This window comes from Gracilinanus agilis, chromosome 4 (assembly GCF_016433145.1).
Source record: "Gracilinanus agilis isolate LMUSP501 chromosome 4, AgileGrace, whole genome shotgun sequence".
NCBI lineage: Eukaryota > Metazoa > Chordata > Mammalia > Didelphimorphia > Didelphidae > Gracilinanus > Gracilinanus agilis.
This window is the reverse complement of record NC_058133.1, coordinates 230,762,487-230,784,310: the sequence shown is the minus strand read 5'-3', so window position 1 is coordinate 230,784,310 and position 21,824 is coordinate 230,762,487. Positions and strand designations below refer to the sequence as shown.

The window sequence follows — 21,824 nt, the reverse complement described above, 5'->3', positions numbered from 1 at the left end:
AAGCTTAGTAGGAAGTCTTCTAGCTTCTCCAGCACAGATTAGCATCAGGAGACTATAGATAGATGAGAGGTTCCAGCATCCATAAGAGGTCTAGCACTGGTCATAGGGTATTTTTAGTTCCTTTATTTTTTATACCTGGTAGACAATGAAAATAAGGATCTTGTGGAGTGACTACTTGTTTCTGACTGCCATTCATCATCAAGAGCAAAGAAAACATAATCTTCTTGGAGTTCATTCAGTATAGCCTAATGTAAGATTTAAATTTAGGTTTTATGACTAGATATGAGAATTGCAAAATAATATTGTGGTCACCAATTTTAAGATTACAAAATAATATTGTGGTCACCAATTTTAAAATATTATAGATTAAGTCAAAATGACTTTTAGCAGCCTTTATTTACAAAGAGTGAAAGTGTAAAATGTAGATAGAGAGACAAATTCCTAAGAAGCCTATCAGCCCTTCTCCAGTGAAGTTCCAGTGGTATCTTCAGGCAGAGTTCCACCAACACAGCCCCCTCCAAAGCCAAGGCAGGGATCTTAGCCACTCACTCCAAACACCAAGAAAAGAATCATCCCTAGACCATGATGGTCTCTTCTTTTATGCTCCTTTTTCCATATCACTTCCTGTCACTCCCCCTTCACAGGAACTAACTGCAGTCTTTCAGTTTGCCTAGCACTGGGGGGAATGAAAGGGGGGGGGACAGTGGCCTTTGGAGGCATGAGCTTACTGTAGTGACTTGTAAACTCTGTACTTAATGGTAAGTAAGGGTACTTTGTTCTTGATTTGATTAGCCAAGGGGAGAGTTAATCCTGTCTTCACACTAAGGATTCTAGAAACTAAACTTCTACCTCTTGACTATCAAAGGACAAGAACATGTCTCCTGTACACATCTAAGTTGTCCCACCTATGAAATGTAGTTGAAGCAATAGGCTCATGGAATGTTCAAGTTGATACACAGAGCATAGTGGGAAGACTTGAAGGGGAAGTCTTCAGTCTCTTAATACTCTCTTCTTTCACCTCCTAAGTATGCAGACTCAGTGAAGTTGCTGCTATTTTTTAAATCCTTACTTTCTATACTATTAATACCTCTAGGATAGAAGGGCAAGGGCTAGGCAAACAGGGTTAAATGACTTGCCCAGGGTCACACACATAGGAAGTATATGAAGCCAGATTTGAACACAGGTCCTCACAACTCCAGGCCTAATTCTATCTACTGTGCCACCTAGCTGCCCCTTCAGTGAAGTTTTGATATTGATTTGCAGGATATCCATTTATGCCACCTTACTGGGGTCTGGGCTTCCACCTGTGCCGATGGGGCTACTCCTCCACCACCATCACCCGACAGGTGGTAAAGAACATGACAGCAGCTAACTTTCCCCTCGTAAGTCAATTGTTGGGTTCTCAGGCATGTCTTGGGGAGAAGGAAAAGATGGTAAGGAATCCATAGGGACCCCAAAGTTAGGTTGGTGGTGGTAGAGGCAATACAGGACTGGGAAGATGTTTCATCAGCACCCCCAGCAAACTGGACCACTGTGGTTTTGCACTAGGATGTCCAGTGGAATGACCTAGATTACATGGATGCCAGGAGGGACTTTACTTTCAACAAGGACAACTTCTCAGATTATCCAGCCATGATACAGGAATTTCATCAGAGTGGCCGGCGGTACATCATGATAGTGGTGAGTTCTATATCTTTTCCCCATAGCTCCTCTCCTTTCCATTGTAAGAAATAAAATTAATATAGAGTGATAAATTTAAAAATATCATGGTTTCAATGGGTTTATTGAAAGCCATTTAGAAAAATGAAGCCACAGTGCCTGTTGAGTTATTTTATTTCATTTATTTATTTGTTTGTTTGTTTTGAGCCCTTAGCTTCTGTTTATTGGCTCCTTGGTGGAAGAGTGGTCAGGGTGGGCAATGGGGGTCAAGTGACTTGCCCAGGGTCACACAGATGGGAAGTGTCTGAGGTCAGATTTGAACCTAGGACCTCTCATCTCTAGGCCTGACTCTCCAGCTACCCCCTATGTTGAGTTATTTTAAAGGGACCTGCCATTACCTGCTCCTCCCATCCTCCTGCTCCATAATCACAAAAAAGAGCATACCAACCCAGGCACTTACTATTTAACCTTCTGTTTACATTATTAGGTAATCGCCTACGTCATTTGCGTAAGCCAGGAATCATGGGAAATGTAGTTTGAAAGAGCCCTAAATGTCCACAGGAAGTTTAGATCAGGGACCTCAAAATTAGTTCAAGGACTCCTAAATTTCCAATATCACACCATTCTTCCTAGTTGTCCTCTTTAAGAAAGGTGTAAGGATTTTAACAGCAGCCATGTTGGATCAAGTTTGATTGCCAGTTACCTGAATAGAATCAGAATGAACCAGAGGTGGCATGAGCCTGGTGTAAGCCAAGGGACAATTGGAAACAGACTATATAAGGGCAAATCTGAACCAACTCTTTTGTCTCAATCCTGAATTCAATCGGGCAAGGAGGGAAATGGCTGGTTTAGGTCTAGGCTAGGGCAGAGCATATCTTGATATTAGGCTCAACCTTTATCAACACATATATTCAACTTCATCAACCTCAGTTCCCTGGTATCTTCATCATCAAGAAAATTTGTTCAAATAACCAAGCCAACATCTCCTGGACAAAACTTCAGTCAAAGTCAGGCCATCAGGCCTAACCAGGTTGTCAAGCCATTCATAGGCTCTTTAACATCAGTTAAATTATCTGGGAGTATTTACAACTATCTATCAATCTAGACTTAATCTTAGAAACCCTATTCCCACTTTCCAGCTATTTTACCAACATTAAACCCATTTGCAAAGAAGCCATCAGCTAACCTGTCGGTGTTTGTCAAAATTCCAAAGAGGGTGGCAGTTAAGACGTCATCTTGGTTGTTGGGGAAATTACTTGAAGATTATTAATTCTCATACTAATCTTCTGAGTTAATCCGCAGTCAGAAACAGATACTTAGGCTAATTAGCTTTGTTAATCTAGCAACACAAATCTATTAACTTGGTAATTAGGAGAATACTTCTTATCTTCAATAGTTACTTAGGGCTTTAGGGAGAACAGGTCAGCTGTGTTCACCAATCAGCTGATTCTTCAGTTCCCAGCTGCAATACCGACTAGCAGTCAGAAAGCTATCTAACTATTGGAATAAGCAGATTCAACACCTTTCTTTACTGTGCACAACTGCCTTTTGGGATCATTATTTGCACTTGTGACCCATGAGGATCAGTACCCCAAGAAACCATCTTAGCAGATGTAAATATTATCATAACTTTTACCAAAATTATCCTATATCTCTAATTTCCCATGTCTCTAATTTCACTGAAAGCCATTTATTAAACATCAGAGTTCAGCTATAGAAAGGTCTTTAAAGAAAGGTCATTAGTCCAATCCCTTCATTTTACAGATAAGGAAATTTGAGGACCAGACTGTTTAAACGATCTGCCTAATGTCAAGTCAACATATTATAATGTAGAACTAGAATTCAGGTCCCTAAAATGCAGAATTTTCCCCACCATTATGTGCCCTTTTAAATTTTGTATACAGCATTTCAGAGATACATTGTTCTAGCTCTCTTCTTTATAATATTAATTTCTCAAAAACAGAGATCAAAACTTTGCATCATGCCTAGCACTATCTTAAAGAGAGAGATTCAGAAATCTGTAAACTTTCACAGAACTCACCTGCTTCTTCCCATAATCACAGTAATAATAGATCTGATAATGGAGAACCACAGTAGATTTAAAGAGAGATAGTACAGGCATGCCTCGCTTTAAGCAAAAATGCCGGATGAAAAATCTAGGGATTCCGTTTGTGAATTAGTTGGAAATTTTGTTATAGTGTTCCTTTTCTTTTTTTTTTTTTCCTTTTTGGGGAATGTATTTCTTAGATGATATATTTTATACTACTTTTCTTATTCAGTTCTTTTTTTTTTAATATGTATTTCTGTTTTTTATTTTTTAGAATATGTTTCCATGGTTACATGATTCATGTTCTTTCCTTCCTCCCCAAACTTCTCCCCACCCTCCCCTTAGCTGACATGCAGTTGCTCTGGGTTTTACATGTTACATTGATCAAGACCTAATTCCATATTATTGATAATTGCACTGAGGTGGTCATTTAAAGTCTACATCCCAAATCATATCCTCATCAATACATACGTTCAAGCAGTTCTTTGTTTCTAATCCCAGAGTTCTTTCTCTGGATGTGCATAGTGTTCTTTCTCATAAGTCCCTCAGAGTTGTCCTGGATCATTGCATTGCTGTTAGTAGAGAAATCCATTACATTAGATTGTACCACAGTGTATCAGTCTCTGTGTACAATGTTCTCCTGGTTCTGTTCCTTTCACTCTGCATCAATTACTGGAGGTTGTTCCAGGTCACATGGAATTCCTCCAGTTCATTATTCTTTTGAGCACAATAGTATTCCATCACCAAAAAATACCACAATTTATTCAACCATTCCTGAATTGAAGGGCATCCCCTCATTTTCCAGTTTTTTGCCACCACAAAGAGCGCAGCTATAAATATTTTTGTACAAGTCTTTTTCCCTATGATCTCTTTGGGGTATAAACCCATGAGTGGTATGGCTGGATTGAAGAGCAGGCAGTCTTTTAAAGCCCTTTGGGTATAGTTCCAAATTGCCATCCAGAAAGGTTGGATCAGTTCATAGTGTTCCTTTTCAATATCAATCAATTCCCTATAAAGCTATTTCAAGTCTTTTAAGGAAAATCAAAAATATTTATACTTAAATCACTGTAAATTCAAAGGAAATAACTAAAAAGTAAAACATAATTTATTCAAAAGTGCAAATGATACCACTATTTAAAGTAACAAAAAATTGGAAATAATCCAAATGCCCAATATTAGAGGGATAGATAAGCAAACACTAGAGCATGTTGCTAAAATAGACTCATACAACTTTGAAAAGCCAAATTATGCAAACTCTGTTTATGCACAGTAATATTAAATGAAAATGATCACAAATAATATGCAGGCACTGTAACATATTATATATAATGCACATTATATATAATATACATATTATATAACTATTAATGCATTTTTATTAACAAATCAGGAGAGGGATCAAGGAATCATAGCATTTCAGAGTTGGAAAGGACCATAGAGATAATTTATTTTAATCCTTTCATTTGACAAAGGAAGAAATGTTCTATGGGGTACTTTCTTACATATAAAACTGATTAAGTTCACAGTATTTTTATAATCAGCTTTTCCACTCTAAATATTTTTTGAATTACAGTATCTTGACTTTACACATAACTTTTCAGGAAGTCATCTGTTGTGTAAGTGAAGTAAATGTATGCTTGTAATACAACTTTTGATTATCTAGAATGATGATATCTCTAGTCTCTCCAAAATATCATGTTAGCAAATCATTTCAGTCTTTTCACAACACCAAGCTTTTTATCAGAAAATTTCACTAGACTCAACATGGACTCCTCTTTCCTCCCCTCTAATGGAGATAACCAATGAGTAATGGAGAAAAAGATAATTTTCTTTTAAGCCCTGGATAATACAGAAATTGATTGAGATGGGGGCAGCTAGGTAGCTCAGTGGACTGAGAGTCAGGCCTGGAGATGGAAGGTTCTGAGATCAAATTTGGTCTCAGATACTTCCTAGTTGTGTGACCCTGGGCAAATCACTTAATCTCCATTACCTGGCCCTTATCAATCTTCTGCCAATTATTCAGTATTGATTCTAAGATGGAAGATAAGGGTTAAAAGGAATAAAAAGAAAGAAATTGGTTGAGACACTGAGTCCAAAATACCATCAACTTTCCCCTTAATTGCCCTCTACCTGCTTAGGCTGTTACCAGTTGCTCCAGCAAAATATACTGGTAATAGTCTTGATGACAGGGCAATAGAACTGATGATGGGTCACTAAGAGCCAGAAATTTCAACTCTGGCTTAGTATCAAGGGCCTTGGATTCTGACCCTGACTATTCTTGGAATTACCTCTCTGCTTCAGACTTCAGGTTTCTCATTATGGTTATAACTAATTTGTTCTCTCTGGTCTGGTGGAACAAGAAAGATAGTATTAGTGAAGAAAATGCTAGGCTTCGAGTCAGGAAGACCTGGGTTCAAATCTTGACAATGACAGTTGATTAGCTTTGTGACTGAACAAGTCATTTTCACCTTCCTGTTCAGTTTTTTCATATGTAAAATGGGAATAATAGAGTTGTTGCTCAAATGAGAAGGCTGCTTATAGGTCCGACCACTGTTACTACTCTCTGCTTGTATTTGAATAAATGCATCTCGCCTTGGATGATTCCTTGGGAAGAATGAGATTTTTCAAGGACTTTGGGACCAGGAGAGAAGTCATGGTGTTGAGTCCCCCTGAGCTCTGACTGGGCAAAGGCTGCCATTTCAGAAGGGAGGGAAAGCAGTTTGGAGAGATCAGTTCTCCAAGGGAATAAATAGTGTGAAATCTTCTGACTGTTCTCTATCATGTCCATATGAAATGAGCTTTCCTCTTTCTATCCCCATCAGGATCCAGCCATCAGCAGCATTGGCCCCCCTGGGAGCTACAGACCCTATGACGAAGGCCTGAGGAAAGGAGCGTTCATCACCAATGAGAAGGGGCAACCTCTGATTGGGAAGGTGAGAGCTAGCATAGGGTAACAGGGGGGCAGAATGTGACCAATGGGAAGGGCCATGGTACAGAAAGAAGGCCAGAATGTTTAGATGTTTAGATGTTAATTCCTGCAATCAACATAATGCCAAATGGATATATGAGTCAGAACCAGCACTAGCACACAACCCCAGCCTCCTAAGACAAAGGACTCACTTCTTGAAGAGCAAAGATTTGGGAAAAGGGGGAGCCTTTTAATTTCAGGCCCAGGGACAGATCTCTTGTCTCTGTGGTATGCCTGGAATGAAGAGCCTGCCTGCCCCAGACCTGTAGTACCTCACTTGGTATAACTTTGTCCCTTCCTTTCAGGGATTCTGTTTAGCCTTTTAATGATGTCAAGCAGTCAGCTGGCCAAGTGAGCTACCATGTTCAAAATAAATTTGAAACCAGGGCACACAATGGGTGAAGTGATGTCATGATTATTGCAGAGTGTGGGAGCTTTCCCGTAGTTTGGATTCCCGTTTCAAATATCTAGCCAAGTTCTAGGCAGTGGACAGAGTTCAGAGTTAGAGTCATAAAGACCTGAGTTCAAATTCTGACTTAGTCATGTATTGTGTGACCCTGGGCAAATCACTTAACCACTCTACCTCAGTTTCCTTATCTGTAAAATGGGTACCATAATAGCACTTCTGTCATAGGGTTGTTTTGAGGATCAAATTAAGTGATATAGCACATAGAGTTTCACAAGCCAAAAAGTGCATTATGCTTATAATATAGCAATAATATAAAATAGCATTATGGCTATTATTATATTATCCCTTGTGACATGCAGTTATTCATTCAACAACTCTTTATCGACCCTTCTTACATGGGAGGCACTGTGGCAGATGCTGTTGAGGCTTTTCTTGCTCAGGTTGGAGGTTGAGCTGTGCCATGCTGACTGTCTTAGATGTTGCCTAGGAATGAAAGAATGAGACTTCTCCAAAGCAAGATACAGTTGAAGACTTTGGCCTGATCAGTCAAAGGAACTAAGACTTGGAGCACCTCCTTCTTTCTCTGTCTTCTCTGCTTTTCAGGTTTGGCCTAGGGCGACAGCTTTCCCTGATTTCACCAATCCACATACCTGGGATTGGTGGTATGAAATTGTAGAGGAGTTCCACACTCAAGTACCCTTTGATGGCATGTGGATTGTAAGTGACCCAACCATTTCTCCTTTTCCATCTCCCTCATTGACATCAGCTGGTAACTGTATCAGGGTCTACATCAGTTAGCCCTGACCCTCTCCACCAAAACCCTGTCCATGGGTAGCTGTTGTGATGCTTCCTAAAGTTGCTGTTCTTCCTTTCCAGGACATGAATGAGCCATCTAACTTTGTCACAGGCTCTGTGGAAGGTTGCCCCAACAATGAGCTAGAAAATCCTCCCTATGTGCCAGGTAATCATCTTCCCTCCCATCCCCAATTGAGGATCCTTAGGTGCCTAAGTCCTATCCATCTGCCATACAAAGGGGCTCCTTACCCTGAAATTCAGTGGGGCCAGAGGTTTACTCCAGAAAACCAAAAGATTTTCTGATGAAAAGTGCTTTCTAAAAGTGGGCGTGTCTTAAATAAGACTGAGAAGGAAAATAGGAAAGTTTAGAAAAAAACAATCATAGGAAAAAAGTGTAATCAAGATGATTTTAGAGGGTACAACTAAGTCAGAGCTTATGCAGATCAATGCAAAATTAGCTTAAAAGGGTAATTTTTAAGTAGCTGGAAGAGAGAGATGGCGAAAAGGCATTTATATAGTACCTACCTGTGCCAGGCATTATGCTAAGACCTTATAGATATTATCTCGTTTGATCCTCACAACAACTCTGGGGGCTAGGTGCTATAATTATTCCCATTTTACATTTGAGAAAACTGAAGCAGAGGTTAAGTGACTTGCCCAGGGTTACACACAGTTGTAGTGTCCAGTGTAGGATTTGAACTCAGGTCTTATCCACTGTTCTACCTAGCTACCAACCTTATTCCTAACACTGGGTAATTTTGGATAATAGTTTGAATGAGTGAAGCATGGAAGGTGAGAGAGAGCTAGGAAAGATGGGTGTGAATTTTAAATTACTCATTTACAGAGAGTATTTTTAGTAGGTATTAATTCCAGAATGAAGACAGCTAGGTGGCATCAAAGACAGAGTACCAGGCCTAGAGTAAGCAGACTGAGTTCAAATCTGGCCTCAGATACTTAATATCTGTGGGACCCTGGGCAAATCACTTCATCCTATTTGCCTCAGTTTTCTCATCTATAAAATAATCTGGAGAAGGAAATGACAAACCACTTCACTACCTTCGTCAAGAAAACCCCAAATGCAAATCCAACCTCAGACATTTCCTAGCTGTGTGACCCTGGGCAAGTCATTTAATTGCTTGGCCTTTATTGATCTTCTTATTTGGAACCAATACTTAAGTCTTGATCATAAGATAGAAGGTAAGAGTTTTTTTAAAAAAGAAAAAGAAAACCCTAAAAAAGATACAAAGAATTGGACATGACTGAAATGACTGAACAAAAATTCCTGAATAGGAAGAGGACTCAGGCTCAACTTTTACCAAAACCAAAGGAGCCAAGGGTAGATAGTCAGGAGTTTTGAGTTGCCCCAATTTATGGGGTACAGGCAATATGGAAATATCTTAGCATTTTCATTCCAGGTGTGATTGGAGGTGCCCTGAGGGCAGTAACCATTTGTGCCTCTAGCCAGCAATACTTGTCTTCCCACTACAATCTGCACAATCTCTATGGGCTGACTGAAGCCATTGCCTCCCATGAGTAAGTGAAATGGATACTCATCTCTGACCCCCAACCCTTTCCCCACCCCTTTTGCTTCTTTCTTGACTCTTTAATACCAGTGACTTAGAGGAAGATCATCCACATGATTCTGAGATTTAAGAGAAGTGGTCAGTGCTTTCCACCTTTCCCCAGTCTGCTGGAAAGTTCTGCCTTAGTTCAGTGGTGTTGTCAGGTTGTTTGGGAAAGTGAGAGGTCTTTCTTTCCTAAAAGGTTGAAAAATTGATCTGCCTGTCTTATCAGACCATGAGTTGGGATGACTCCATGTTAACCAAGTGAGCAAATGTAGGAGTGTTGTAGAAGGTGAATTATGCAGGGTATTAGGGGATGAACTGGATCATATTTATGACCTCTTCCAACACTGAATTTAACATATCCTACATATATAGGGAAAATTAAGAAGAACACTCTCCCTCCTAGGTACAAGTAACTTAACCCTAAAAATGCCTGTATTCTATGCACCACCCGTGTACCTTGCACTAAGGCTACATGTATTTCTGTCAGTGGAGTTATCCTGAATTTGGAAATGGATTATAAGGAAAGATAAGGTAAGAGTCTTCAGGGAGTCAGCCTCTAATATCTAAGTTCTAGAGTTTAGATTTCAAGTAAACTGAGTCATATTTAGGGTCACAGATGGAGGTCCTGGGCAGAAGTGGAATTCTACTCTCAAATATGCTTTCCCTTTCCCAGTGCCCTGGTGAGGATTCGGGGGAAGCGTCCCTTTGTGATATCTCAATCTACCTTTGCTGGCCATGGCCGTTATGCTGGCCACTGGACAGGAGATGTGTCTAGCACCTGGGAACAGTTGTACTACTCTGTGCCAGGTAAGGGGCCAACAGACTCTCCTGGGGAGCTCTTGTGGGAAGTTGCCATCTGCCTTTCCAACCTCAGGTCTTGGGGTACTGACTTAAGGGTAAAAGAATAGTTCTACTTTGTATGGAAAGATTGTTAGGCATAGGGCAAGAATACACGTTAACAGTTCTGGTCTTTCCCTTGGTTCCTCCCAAGGACAAATGCTGGAGCAGAGGTAAGTAGATCTTAGACACAGAAAGGAAAGGATATGCCAGGGCCAAGGCAGGAGGAAGGCAGCCAGATTGGTGGGGGCTTTAAATGTTGAATAAGGATTCCCCCAACCAAGAATACAACCAGTGCATACTTGAAATGAATCTTTTTGCTCTTGGGGTCTGGCTTTGCCTCTGGTCAGCAGCATACCCTAATCCCCACGTAGTAATCCAGTTCCACACCCTAGGGGCTAACCCACCTAAAAGCCTTTCCACAATTACAGCACCTGCTGAAACACAGGTCTGGCTGTGGGCTACTGATGGAACCATTATGCTTCAGCTTTAGAAAGAAGGATCTAACTTTAGTAGGGGAGAAGTTTGGCCCAGCCTGAGAGTCATTGTGGCATAGAAGCTAAAGTTAGAGTTAAGAAGATCTGTGTTCAAAACTCACTTCAGGCACTTAATAGCTATGTCACTCTAGGCAAAAAAAAAAAAAAAAAAAAAAATGGCAGCTGAGGCTCAGTGGTTAAGAGCAGTAGGCCTGGAGTCAGGAGGACCTGAGTGCAAATCCAGCCTCAGATGCTTCCTAGCTATGTGACTGGGCAAATCACTTGACCTTTATCAAATGGCGAAGGAAATGGCAAATCATTATAGTATCCTTGCCAAGAAATCTCTGTGGATAGCCGTGATGAAGAGTCAAGCACAACTAAACAACAAGACTCTGGGCAAGGCACGCACCCTACTGAGCCTCATTTTCCATCTCTGTAAATTGGAGACAGTTACACCTATAGTACCTACCTTACAAGATGAGTTAGGATTACTCTATAATAATTGAAAGATCAATTAATTAGATTCTTTTGTCTACATTATTTCCTATATTTCGTAGCATTTTCCCACTACATGAGTGATTTTTCAGTCCACTTATTGCCATCCCAAGGAAAGAAAGAGACAAGCAAACAAGCCATGACTATTTGTGGCCTAAAAGCTCTGTTGAAGGATATCCTTTGCAGCTAGCAGAGGTATTAGGAGGGTTAGAGGTAGGACAAAATTGCTATGGCTCCTCTGGATCTTGAGTTTTCTGCCAGTTCTCTGGGAAGCACAGAGGTCTGTGGTCTCAGATCAGCTGGGAGGGAGGAGCAGCACATGCATGGTGGGGGAGGGAGGGTGGTATGCAGCACACAAGATGGGTCTTCATAGGTACATGTTGATGAAGCATGGCACACATGCCCTATGTGGTGGTAGGGGCTGCTCTGTTCCCCCTCTCCACAGTGCCTGGGGACACTGTTCTCATGTTCTGCCTCTCCTCCCAGCAGCCCAATTCAAGCACTTTCTCCCTCCGCTATCTGTGGTAATGTGGGGGACTCACAGGCAGCTTGAAGGTGCAATTTGGGCACATGATCTCTAAAAGGTTTGCCAAGAATCCTGGGAAGTGGATGCTATTATTATTCCCATTTTATAGATGAAAAAAGAGGCAGATGGAATTAAAGTGAGGTACCTAGAGTTACACCGCTAGTATCTAAGTCTTGATTTTAACTCAGTCTTCCTAACTCTAACTCCAGTGCTCTATGCTGCCTTCTCTACCCAGGGAAATTGAGAATAAAAAAGTCTGAAGGTCATATAAATGTTACTCATTACTCATTATTGTGGCAGATTCATAGAAAGTTAGATCTGGAAGGGAAATCAGAGTTCAATTGGTCTATCTCTCTCATTTTACAAATAAGGAAATCAATGCCCACAGATGAAATGATTTACTCCAAGTCATTAGTTAGTTACTGTTTTAAGTAGAACTTTTAACTCATACTTTGTAATGCCTAGCCCACTACTTCATACACTATAATAATAATTTTATGATGAAAACAAAGAATTCCAGCCTTATCAAAATTTGCATAGAATTTTCCAACTAACTAAAAGAGAACTTAGCTTTTTTGCTTCAGTCCATTCCTAGAGATTATAATAGAGCAAATTAAGCAGAAGTTATTTCTTCCAAATTGTTGCTGCTGGACAAATTCCTAGAAGTAAAGGGAGAAGAAATCAATCCTTTTTTCTTAGATATTTCCTTTTTGTCCATTCTATCTGTAAGGGTTAAATTAGGAATTTGACAAAATAAGAGAGCAGCTTTTAATAACTTAAGTTTTAATGAGAATATAATAGAATTGTAAATTTATGTTATCCCTTTAAACCAGAGAAAAGAAAACTTCCAGCAGCATTTAACAATTAACAATTTAGTTTAATTATAAGAGAGATAGTAAAATGAATATAGTAAAGGAGAGAAATATAGGAAAGAGGTAGAGAAAGAAATTGCCTAATATTTAACTAGCTACCCTATAACTACTTATAACTGCTATTAGAGAAAGTCCAGTTGATCACCCTTCAGCTCAGCTCACCAGGCAGAATCAATATTTATATATCTCCCAACCAACAACTAATCACCAACCCACACCACCAGCAACCAACTCCAATGACCAACTACCAACCACCTCCCAACCAAAAAGGTCAAAAAGCCCCTCTCAGTCCTCATGCTAGCCTTTTATATCCCCTTCTTACTTCACTTCCTGTCTCTCTGGTTTCTACTTACTTTCACTATGGGCTGGTATATCTTTACACATCTCTATGGTAAAAGGACCTCCAGGTCCCCAGTTAAATTAGAGAAAAGGATTAAGAATTCCCTTTTACACATCTTATTTTTCAACCATAACTATTGGTACCTCAGAGACAGGGAATTGGCATCACTACCAGCTAGCTTTATCCTGCTAAACTGTTCTATTCAACTCAACAAATGTTTTTGTAATCATTTACTATGTAAGGGACCCAGAAAGTGACCCCACATGAAGTACGAACTTGGCTTCTGGTCAGGTCTGGTGTCTGAGTCTATAGTTCTGGTTCTTCAGTGAAAGGACTGATGTCAAGATCCATTATGGTTATGGATGGGTGAAATACTGTGTTTTTTCTTAGCTACTTTGGTAAAGCAGAATAGAGAGTACAGATTCTGCCTCCTCTCTGGGTACTTAGCAGTACTGGAAAATTGAGGGTTTTTTTTTTTCTCTGTTGGTTTGTTGACACAGAGTAGAGTAGATCTCAGTCAGAGAGGACTGGGAGTTCCAAGCCACTTTTGTGCCGGGTAATGTTGTGAGGGTTTATTTAGCAATTAATTTAGTAATAGTGTTGGACCTAGCAGGAAGGGCTGGAGGATTCCAAGATGGAATGAAGGAGCAGGAAGTGGTGCTTGTGCTCTGAGAGAGACTCCATTAGTGGTTGGGACATAACTGTTGCTAACCCTGAGAGATCTCAGAGTTAGGGGAAAACTGCATCCAGATTCCCTGGGATCCTGAGAGGTGAAGGCTTTCAACAAGTGGACAACGGACCTGCAGAGCAGCACCAAGTGGGGAAGTGGTTTGGGATCTGGTGGACAGCATTTCAAACTCACTCTCCCTACCTGGGTACCTTGGATCACCTGGTGGAGTTGGCTCTTGGCATCCTGTGACCCTCCTTGGATTACCGTGAGACCCCAAAGCCACCCTCAGGCCCTTTAGCTGAGCTGACAAAACCTGGCTGGAACCAGGTTTGAAGAAGCTTTCCCTGTGACTTCAGTACTGCTTCCTTTGGGCCCTGCCTGGCTTAGGTCAATAGTATAGTGTAGTTAAGTCCTTCCCTGCTCCCTGTGGTTTGCCCTTAGGTTTTAAGTGTAGAATCCCCTATCCCATCCTTTATTTAGCTACCCTCAATTAAACTGTATAAACTTTTACCTTTGCCTGCTGATTCCATAGACCCTGGCCTAGGGTGAGCTGACCGTTGGGCCAATTGCCATTCCTGTGTCAGCTAAAGCTTGGCAGTGAACCCTGGTCTCCCAATCCTGGTTGGTCCTGTCTCTCCTTCAACCCAGTGTGTACCCACAAACCATTTAGTTACATTTTAATAATAATAATTAACATCCCTGGTGCCTCATCTTTACAGTAAGGGGTCCTGGTTCTTGAGAAGCAGATTGTTCTACCCACTTGGCTATTTGGTGGTAATAAACAGCTGAAGTGATTTTGTTTTCTTAGATGGTTCAGGACATAAGACAAAACAGGCAATCTTCACAAGTATGAAAAAACTGAGGCAGACAGTAGATTTCATGACACCTGATCCCTGAAAAGATCCAGCACTGGAACGGTGACCTCCACTAGCTGGGTAATGGGTCTCCTACCCTTCCCCACCTTCCAGCCAAATCATCACTATACTGTGATACACCCTAAACTCCCAAGAACTAACAACTGGCTCTTAGTAACATGGAGGGAAGAAAATCTGTACTAATAAGCCCAGGGTCATGAATGTAATTTCTAAATGGGTTAGCTTCATATTTACTGTCTATAAACAAACTGATTGTTCCTCATCCTGATGATCCATCTAGTAACTGAGTACACAGGGGAGTCTAGTTGTGATGAAAAATGACCATCCTGTCTTCTGTTCTACTGATTGCAAGAGATCTGTCTGCCTGAAAAGACCAAATATCTTCTTACTAATCCCTGGTAAAAGGTTTTGAGAGAGAAGTGGGGAGAGAGACAGACAGACAGACAGACTTTGGCTTTTTTGCAGGTCTCATTGGGGATTAATTTATTCATTTTGCAGGTCTCAATAGAGATTAGTTCATTTTTCAGCCTCGGTGAGGATTAGTTCATTTGATAAACATTCATTAAGTGTCTACTATGTCTATGGGGAGTTAGAGGGGTAGCAGTCTCCTAAGACAGGGATCCTTAGGGATGAGTCAGTTCTTCCCTTTAACAATTTTGGAACCTTAACCTTGATTTTTTCTCCCTCTCATTCCTCAAAGAAGTGCTACTCTTTAACTTGTATGGGGTACCTTTGGTGGGAGCAGACATCTGTGGCTTCTTAGGAAGTACTTCAGAGGAACTGTGTGTGCGATGGACCCAGCTGGCGGCCTTCTATCCCTTCATGCGGAACCACAATGACAAATACAACCAGGTAAGGGGGTTAGGGGCCACTAGGTGGGACAGTTGATGGAGTACTGGGCCTAGGGTCAAAAAGACCAAAAGACTTCCTGAGTTCAAATGTGGCCTCAGACTCTTTCTAGCCTGAGTGACTTTGGGCAAGTCACTTCACCCTGTTTGCCTCAGTCTCCTCATCTGTAAAATATCCAGTATCTTTGCCAAGAAAACCCCAAATGGGGTCACAAAGTATCAGACACAACTGAAAAATGTCTTCCTGTCCTTTTCCACCATCTCTGCCTGAGTCCTGAAAGTGTAGTCTGGAAAATCCAAAAGATATTGGGAGTCAGAAAGAAAGGCCCCCTATTTGGCTATGGGAACATGGTTCTTAGCTTCCCATCTGCAGTGGGGGAATCATGACTGGTGATAGCACATGGCAGTCTCCTCTAGCTCTCAAGTAAGGGTTCTCTACTAGTAAAACTCAATTTGAAGAAACTAGAGGATACAGGTACTGAATTAATGGTACAGAAAGACAAATAAGGGGCAGCTAGGTGGTTCAGTGGATAGAGAGCTGGACCTAGATGGGAGGCCTTGGGCTCAAACCTGTCCTCAGATACTTTCTAGCTATGTGACCCTGGGCTCACCCCATTGCCTAACTCTTACTGCTCTTCTGCCTTAGAACCAATACTTAGTATCAATTCTGTCAGAAGGTAAGATTAAAAAAAATAATAAAGACAGGTAAACCTAGCTTGACCACCAACTCTTCTCGCCTCCAGGGACTCCTAAGGCTCTTTAAGTAACTTGTCTCTGGTAGGTTTGAGGCCTTGCCTTAAGGTATTCTCCCTGCCTCTGAGAGGAGATCTGGGACAGATGTGCCATTAAGACTTGGGGCCAGGAGGGTAGTACCTGTCTGCCTCTCACTGCTTTCTCCTTTTTAGCCCCAGGAGCCATATGTGTTCAGTGAAGAGGTGCAGCAAGCTATGAGGAGAGCCTTTACTTTGCGCTACATGCTCCTCCTCTATCTCTATACCCTGTTCCACAAAGCCCATTCTCATGGAGAGACTGTGGCTCAACCTCTCTTTTTGGAGTAAGTATTCCTAAGAGAGGGAGTGGGAAATGGGCCATATCTGACCCTGATTTCATGGTAGTACTGCATTGTGGAGCTCCATCCCATTTTAGGTTCCTCCCCATGTCTAGTCTGTCGATGGCCATTTTACAGCACAGCATGTTCCTAGAAACTCTATCAAAAGGCAGATCATGGTATAGCAAGCAGCTGGTGTTGATGGCTGTGTTCAGTGATATCACTGACAAACCATTGAATGAGCAGGTAATGGGTATGAGATGTAATTTAGAAACATTTATTTAGTAGAATCAGTGAAACAGGGAAAAAAAAGCTGCAAAAAGCAAGGATTCAAGAGTCCTTATTTCTGTTCTAAGAATTTTGGCCTCTTCCTAGAAATATGTGATACCTTGCACCCCTTCCTTTTATATTTTGATTAATATCTTTGAGTTTGTTTTTGCACTACAATCATCCCCCATTATGTCTTCCCTACATAAAATCCTTCTTTGTAACAAAGAAAAAGATTTTTAAAACCCACCTAATGAAGCAACTGTATCCAACATTGCATATACCAGTGCACCTGCTGTCTTATATCTCCACCAAATGGAGACAAATGTGTTTCCCTAAAGATTTAAGATTGGTCAAGACACTCAGTATGGCACAGTTACATTTGGTTATTGTTTTTGCTTATATATTTATAATCATATTAGATTGCTTCTCTGTTTTTCATCCTTCATTTAAGTTTTCCCAGTTTCTTTGTTTTCAGGACTTTTTATACTTAGATAGAAATAGGATTTACCCTCAGTGCACTGAAGCTTACCATAAGCTAGGATTATTATCCTCTAGGCCCTGGATCTTTCTCCTCATCTCATTACAGTCAGCAAAATGCAATGCTGCCATTTTATCCCAGCCCCCAAAACTTATAAAAACCTATTTCTACATCTCCCTCATTCCATGTCTCAATTTTTCTCTAATGGAGACTTTAAACTAATTTAATCCAAATTGATTTACTCTTAAACCCAGGATGGTTTAGTAAAAAAAAAGCCCTAGATTAGGAGTCAAGAAATTCATGTTCAAGCTTGCCACTAACTCACCAGGCAAATATGGACAAGTAATTAACCTTGTTTGAGACCCAGTTTCCTCATTTGTAAAATATTGGTAAGCATGTACTACCCAGTGAGCAAAACTCATAGCTTCCCCGGCTCATATAATACTTCTTTTCCCCAATATGCCAATAGGACATGTTTTTGTAGGTTTCCCTTGGACAGCAACACCTGGACACTGGACCGTCAGTTCCTTTGGGGAGAAGCCCTCCTCATTACTCCAGTACTTGAAGTTGGCAAGATTGACGTGAATGGCTACTTTCCCTCAGGCACATGGTACCCCCTTTTGGAGGTGAATCCTTTAAAAACTTGTATCATACTCACAAATCAGAAAGAGGATTCAGATGGCATACACTATCACACCTGCCAGATAGGCAATGAGGTCCCTGAGAAGATGAGTTATTAGCATTTCCCTCTACTTTTAGAAGGGCATATTGTTCCTTTGTACCCCATTACTGAAGTCTTGACCTAGAATACTATAGTAAACATAGCTTCTATTAGAATCCTTTGTCCTCACATCCCATTCTGGATTTAGAAACTATATATTTTGTCTCTCCCCACAGAGGCAGGGAGATAAGCAGACAGGTTCCTGATAGAGTTAGGGACTTTCTCAATGCTTAAATCCCTTGTTGACTTAATCCCTCTTTTCCTAGGTACCAATGGAGCCTCTTATTGACCTGTCACCTTCATCTCCTGCTCTCCATAGCTCTGTCATCCACAGCAAAGGAGAGTGGTTCACCCTGTCTGCACCACTAGAAGTGATCAATATTCACCTTCGGGCTGGTTACATTCTTCTACTACAGGTACAGAAGGAGCTTTAAGTGGTTGGGTCTATTTATCCATCTCCACAATTTCTATGAAATCACTTTTCACCTCCACCTTGCCCAAGAAATCAAACTCAGAATTGTGTTCAGCTAATGGTGCTTCCCCTATTCCCCACCTCCTGATGATGTAAGGCCTTGTCTTTCATGTGATTTCAAGCTAATTTCACTGGTGGAAGATATCATGGCCAATTCAAGGTGAGACTAGACCAGACAGCACTTAGTCATAGGAGAACTGAATTTTTCTGGAATGGGAAAGAAGGAAGGAACTAGCAGGAGCCCAAGTACTTGGATGCTATTTGTCTTATAGAGCAGTGATGATGAATCTTTTAGTGCCTGGCCCCACCCCCAGACCAAGTACCTAGCCCTGCCCTCATTCCCCTCCACCCCCCTTACAGGGGAGGGAAGAAGCACTCCCACTGGGCTGCTGGGCAGGGAAGCAGTTGATGAGAGACACAAGGGGAGGAGAGTGGCCACAGCCCATTGCTCCCCTCTAGTTATGTGCCTTGCTGTGAGCCATACTCCCCTCAAACCTAGCACCTCTCCAACCCCACCATGGGAATCTCCTTTGCCACAGACTGAACAGACTGCCATTTGTGCTGTACCCTCACACAGCATGTGAACATCCCCTTACCGCAGGGCGGCTGGGCAGAGGGGCAGGAGAAGTGAGGAATGTCCTCAGGCACATGGAGAGGGGAAGGGGAACAGTTCTTCCCCAAGTCCCTCTGGCTTTCTAGTAGAGAACTCTGGTAGGCGACTGCAGGCATGCTCACAGGGTGGGCTCTGTGTGCCCTTTTTGGCACATGCCATAAGTTCACCAACACTGTTAGAATCTCCCCAACCTAATTTGTAGGAAGCATAGATAGGAGATAGAAGCAGAGATGAGGAAAATCTCAAGACCAAATAAAAAAATAATAAATCATTATGTATCTACTAAATCAGTGATGGGCAAACTACAGCCCGAGGGCCAAATGCGCCCCCCCCCCAAATGTTCTATCCAGCCCCACAGCATTATTCCTAATCTGACGAATACAATGAGAAGGATACAATACAATGAAACTTCCAAAGAGTTGCCTTAGAAACAGACTGACAGGTGAGCATTTCTTTTCCTTTGGCCCCTTCTTTAAAAAGTCTGCCCATTACTGTACTAAATCATTAGGTATCTACTATCTGCCAGGCAGGCATTTTGCATATCTTTTTTTTTTAACCCTTACCTTCCATCTTGGAGTCAATACTGTGTATTGGTTCCAAGGCAGAAGAGTGGTATGGGCTAGTCAATGGGGCTTAAGTGACTTGCCCATGGTCACACAGCTAAGAAGTGTCTGAGGCCAGATTTGAACCTAGGACCTCCCGTCTTTAGGCCTGGCTCTCAATCCACTGAGCCACCCAGCTGCCTCCCATTTTGCATATCTAATTCTGCTAGTATCTTAGAAATGAAAAGGACTTCAGAAGCCATCTTGTGTAATACTGAGGGAAGAATCCTCTCTATAATACACAATTTTCCTAAGAAGGTAGTTAAGTGGAACCCACTGTTTCCCAAGGCATCATGTTCTACTTTGAGAAGGCCATTATACTTGTTAGAAAGGTTATTCCTAAATTAATATAACTCTACCCATTAATCCTACTTAGGCTTTTTGTGTTCAGTCAGAACAAGTCTAATCTCTCCTGTCTTTTTTTAAAATTTATTTATTTTTTGATAACAAATTTTCACATAAGTTTTCTTAAGTTATATGATCCAAATTCTCTTCCTCCCTTCTTCCCTTCCTGCTCCCTGACCTGGCAAGATATTCAATCTGAGTTATATATGTATTATTGCACAAAACATATTTCCAGGTTATACATTTTTGTAAATGAATAATCTTATAAAATCCAAATCCCAGAATATATGCCCAAATAAACAAGTATGCTTCCATCTGCATTCTTACTCCCAAAACTTCTTTCTCTGGGAGTGGATAGCATTCTTTTTCATAAGTCCCTCAGAATCATTCTAGATCATTGTGTTGCTGTTAGTAGCAAAGCCTAACATTCAGTCATTCTACTATATTGCTATTACTGTATACAGTGTTTTCCTAGTTCCACTTATTTCACTTTGCATCATTTCACACAGGTCTTTCAAGCTCTTTCTGAATCATTCTCTTCATTATTCCTTATAGCACAATAGTATTCCATCACCATCTTATACCACAATTTGTTCAGCCATTCCCCAATTGAGGGACATCCCTTTAGTTTCCAGTTCTTTGCCACCACAAAAAGTAATCTTTCCAGACTTGCATGTCCTCTAGATGTCCCCTATTGAGTCCTGGTGTATTGCCCTGGGTGTTAGGCATCTCATGAATTATCTTTTTCTTATTCCCTATAACCAGGATCCTGGATTCACCACCATGGAGTCCCGAAGTAAACCAATGACCTTGATTGTGGCCTTAACTCCAAGTGGCATGGCCAAGGGGGAGCTATTCTGGGATGATGGAGAGTCCCTTGGGACACTGGAATGGGGTCACTATACCCAAATCATGTTCTTAGCTAACAATGTAAGTCCTTGAACCTGTGAGCAGGCAAGTTGCTAAAATAGAGGCCAGGGGTAGGGGACTAATCTCAAATCTAGGATATGGTTGATTGATCAGATGTGATATGTATCTGAAGCCATCCATCGTAATAATAGTGACTTCAGGAGTCTGGAATTGGGCTTCTTATTTACTAGTAGCAGCAGTGGATGTTTACCCTAAAGGGAAATGGAAAATATTTCTAAAGGATAAAACCTGTCTTTTTCTAAAGAGAAGAGGAAGTACCAGTAACCTGGGATACTCAGATTTGTGGCTGAGCATCCTGGAAGATTTTTCCCACCATTTGGTTGAGATATTTTCCAAAGCATTTTCCCCACAACAGCAAACATTGTTATCCCTCTTATCTAGTTGAGAAAGCAGACTAAGTGATTTGCCCACTGTCATTAGTTTGAATCTCAGATCCCATAAGCCTCTGGTTACAAATACCTCTCCTTAACATCAGTGCTTTCATCCTCCTCCTTTGCTTAAAACAGAATGTTATTCTGAATGATCTGGTACAAGTGACTAGTGAGGGCACTAGTCTGAAACTGAGAAAAGTGACAGTTCTAGGGGTGACCACCAACCCCAAGCAGGTCTTCTCTAATGGTGTCCTAATCTTCAACTTTTCCTACAACGCTGACACTCAGGTAAGAGAATTAAGTGTCTAAATAGTAACAGGAAAAGGAATAATTGTAGAGGGGTTGATTTCTAAGGGTTGAAGAAAAGCTTACATTTTGCTCTGAGTTCCCATCAGACCAGAAAGACCAGGGAGGATTAAAAAAAAGCTGAAAATTGTTATCCTGGGTGTCTACTCTTATATGCTAAGCTAGGCCTGTGAAAGTTTTAAAACTTTATCAAAGAGGCAACCAAGAAGCCCTGCTAGGCATTGGGCAAACATTCAATTTGCATCTTCTGGGGGTGAAGCGAAGAAAATAAGGCTTCCATATA

General features: G+C 41.1%; 1 protein-coding gene across 1 annotated transcript in view; it reads left to right on the top strand.

Moving 5' to 3' along the window:
- GAA (alpha glucosidase) overlaps positions 1-21,824 on the top strand; it is a 28,458-nt gene that overhangs the window by 5,340 nt on the left and 1,294 nt on the right. The window contains 13 exon segments of the mRNA XM_044673405.1: positions 1,264-1,382; positions 1,549-1,680; positions 6,529-6,639; positions 7,687-7,800; positions 7,960-8,044; positions 9,294-9,411; positions 10,120-10,253; positions 15,238-15,389; positions 16,291-16,439; positions 17,666-17,807; positions 18,169-18,318; positions 20,700-20,864; positions 21,371-21,523. Of these exon segments, the coding sequence (XP_044529340.1) occupies positions 1,264-1,382; positions 1,549-1,680; positions 6,529-6,639; positions 7,687-7,800; positions 7,960-8,044; positions 9,294-9,411; positions 10,120-10,253; positions 15,238-15,389; positions 16,291-16,439; positions 17,666-17,807; positions 18,169-18,318; positions 20,700-20,864; positions 21,371-21,523 (1,724 nt within the window).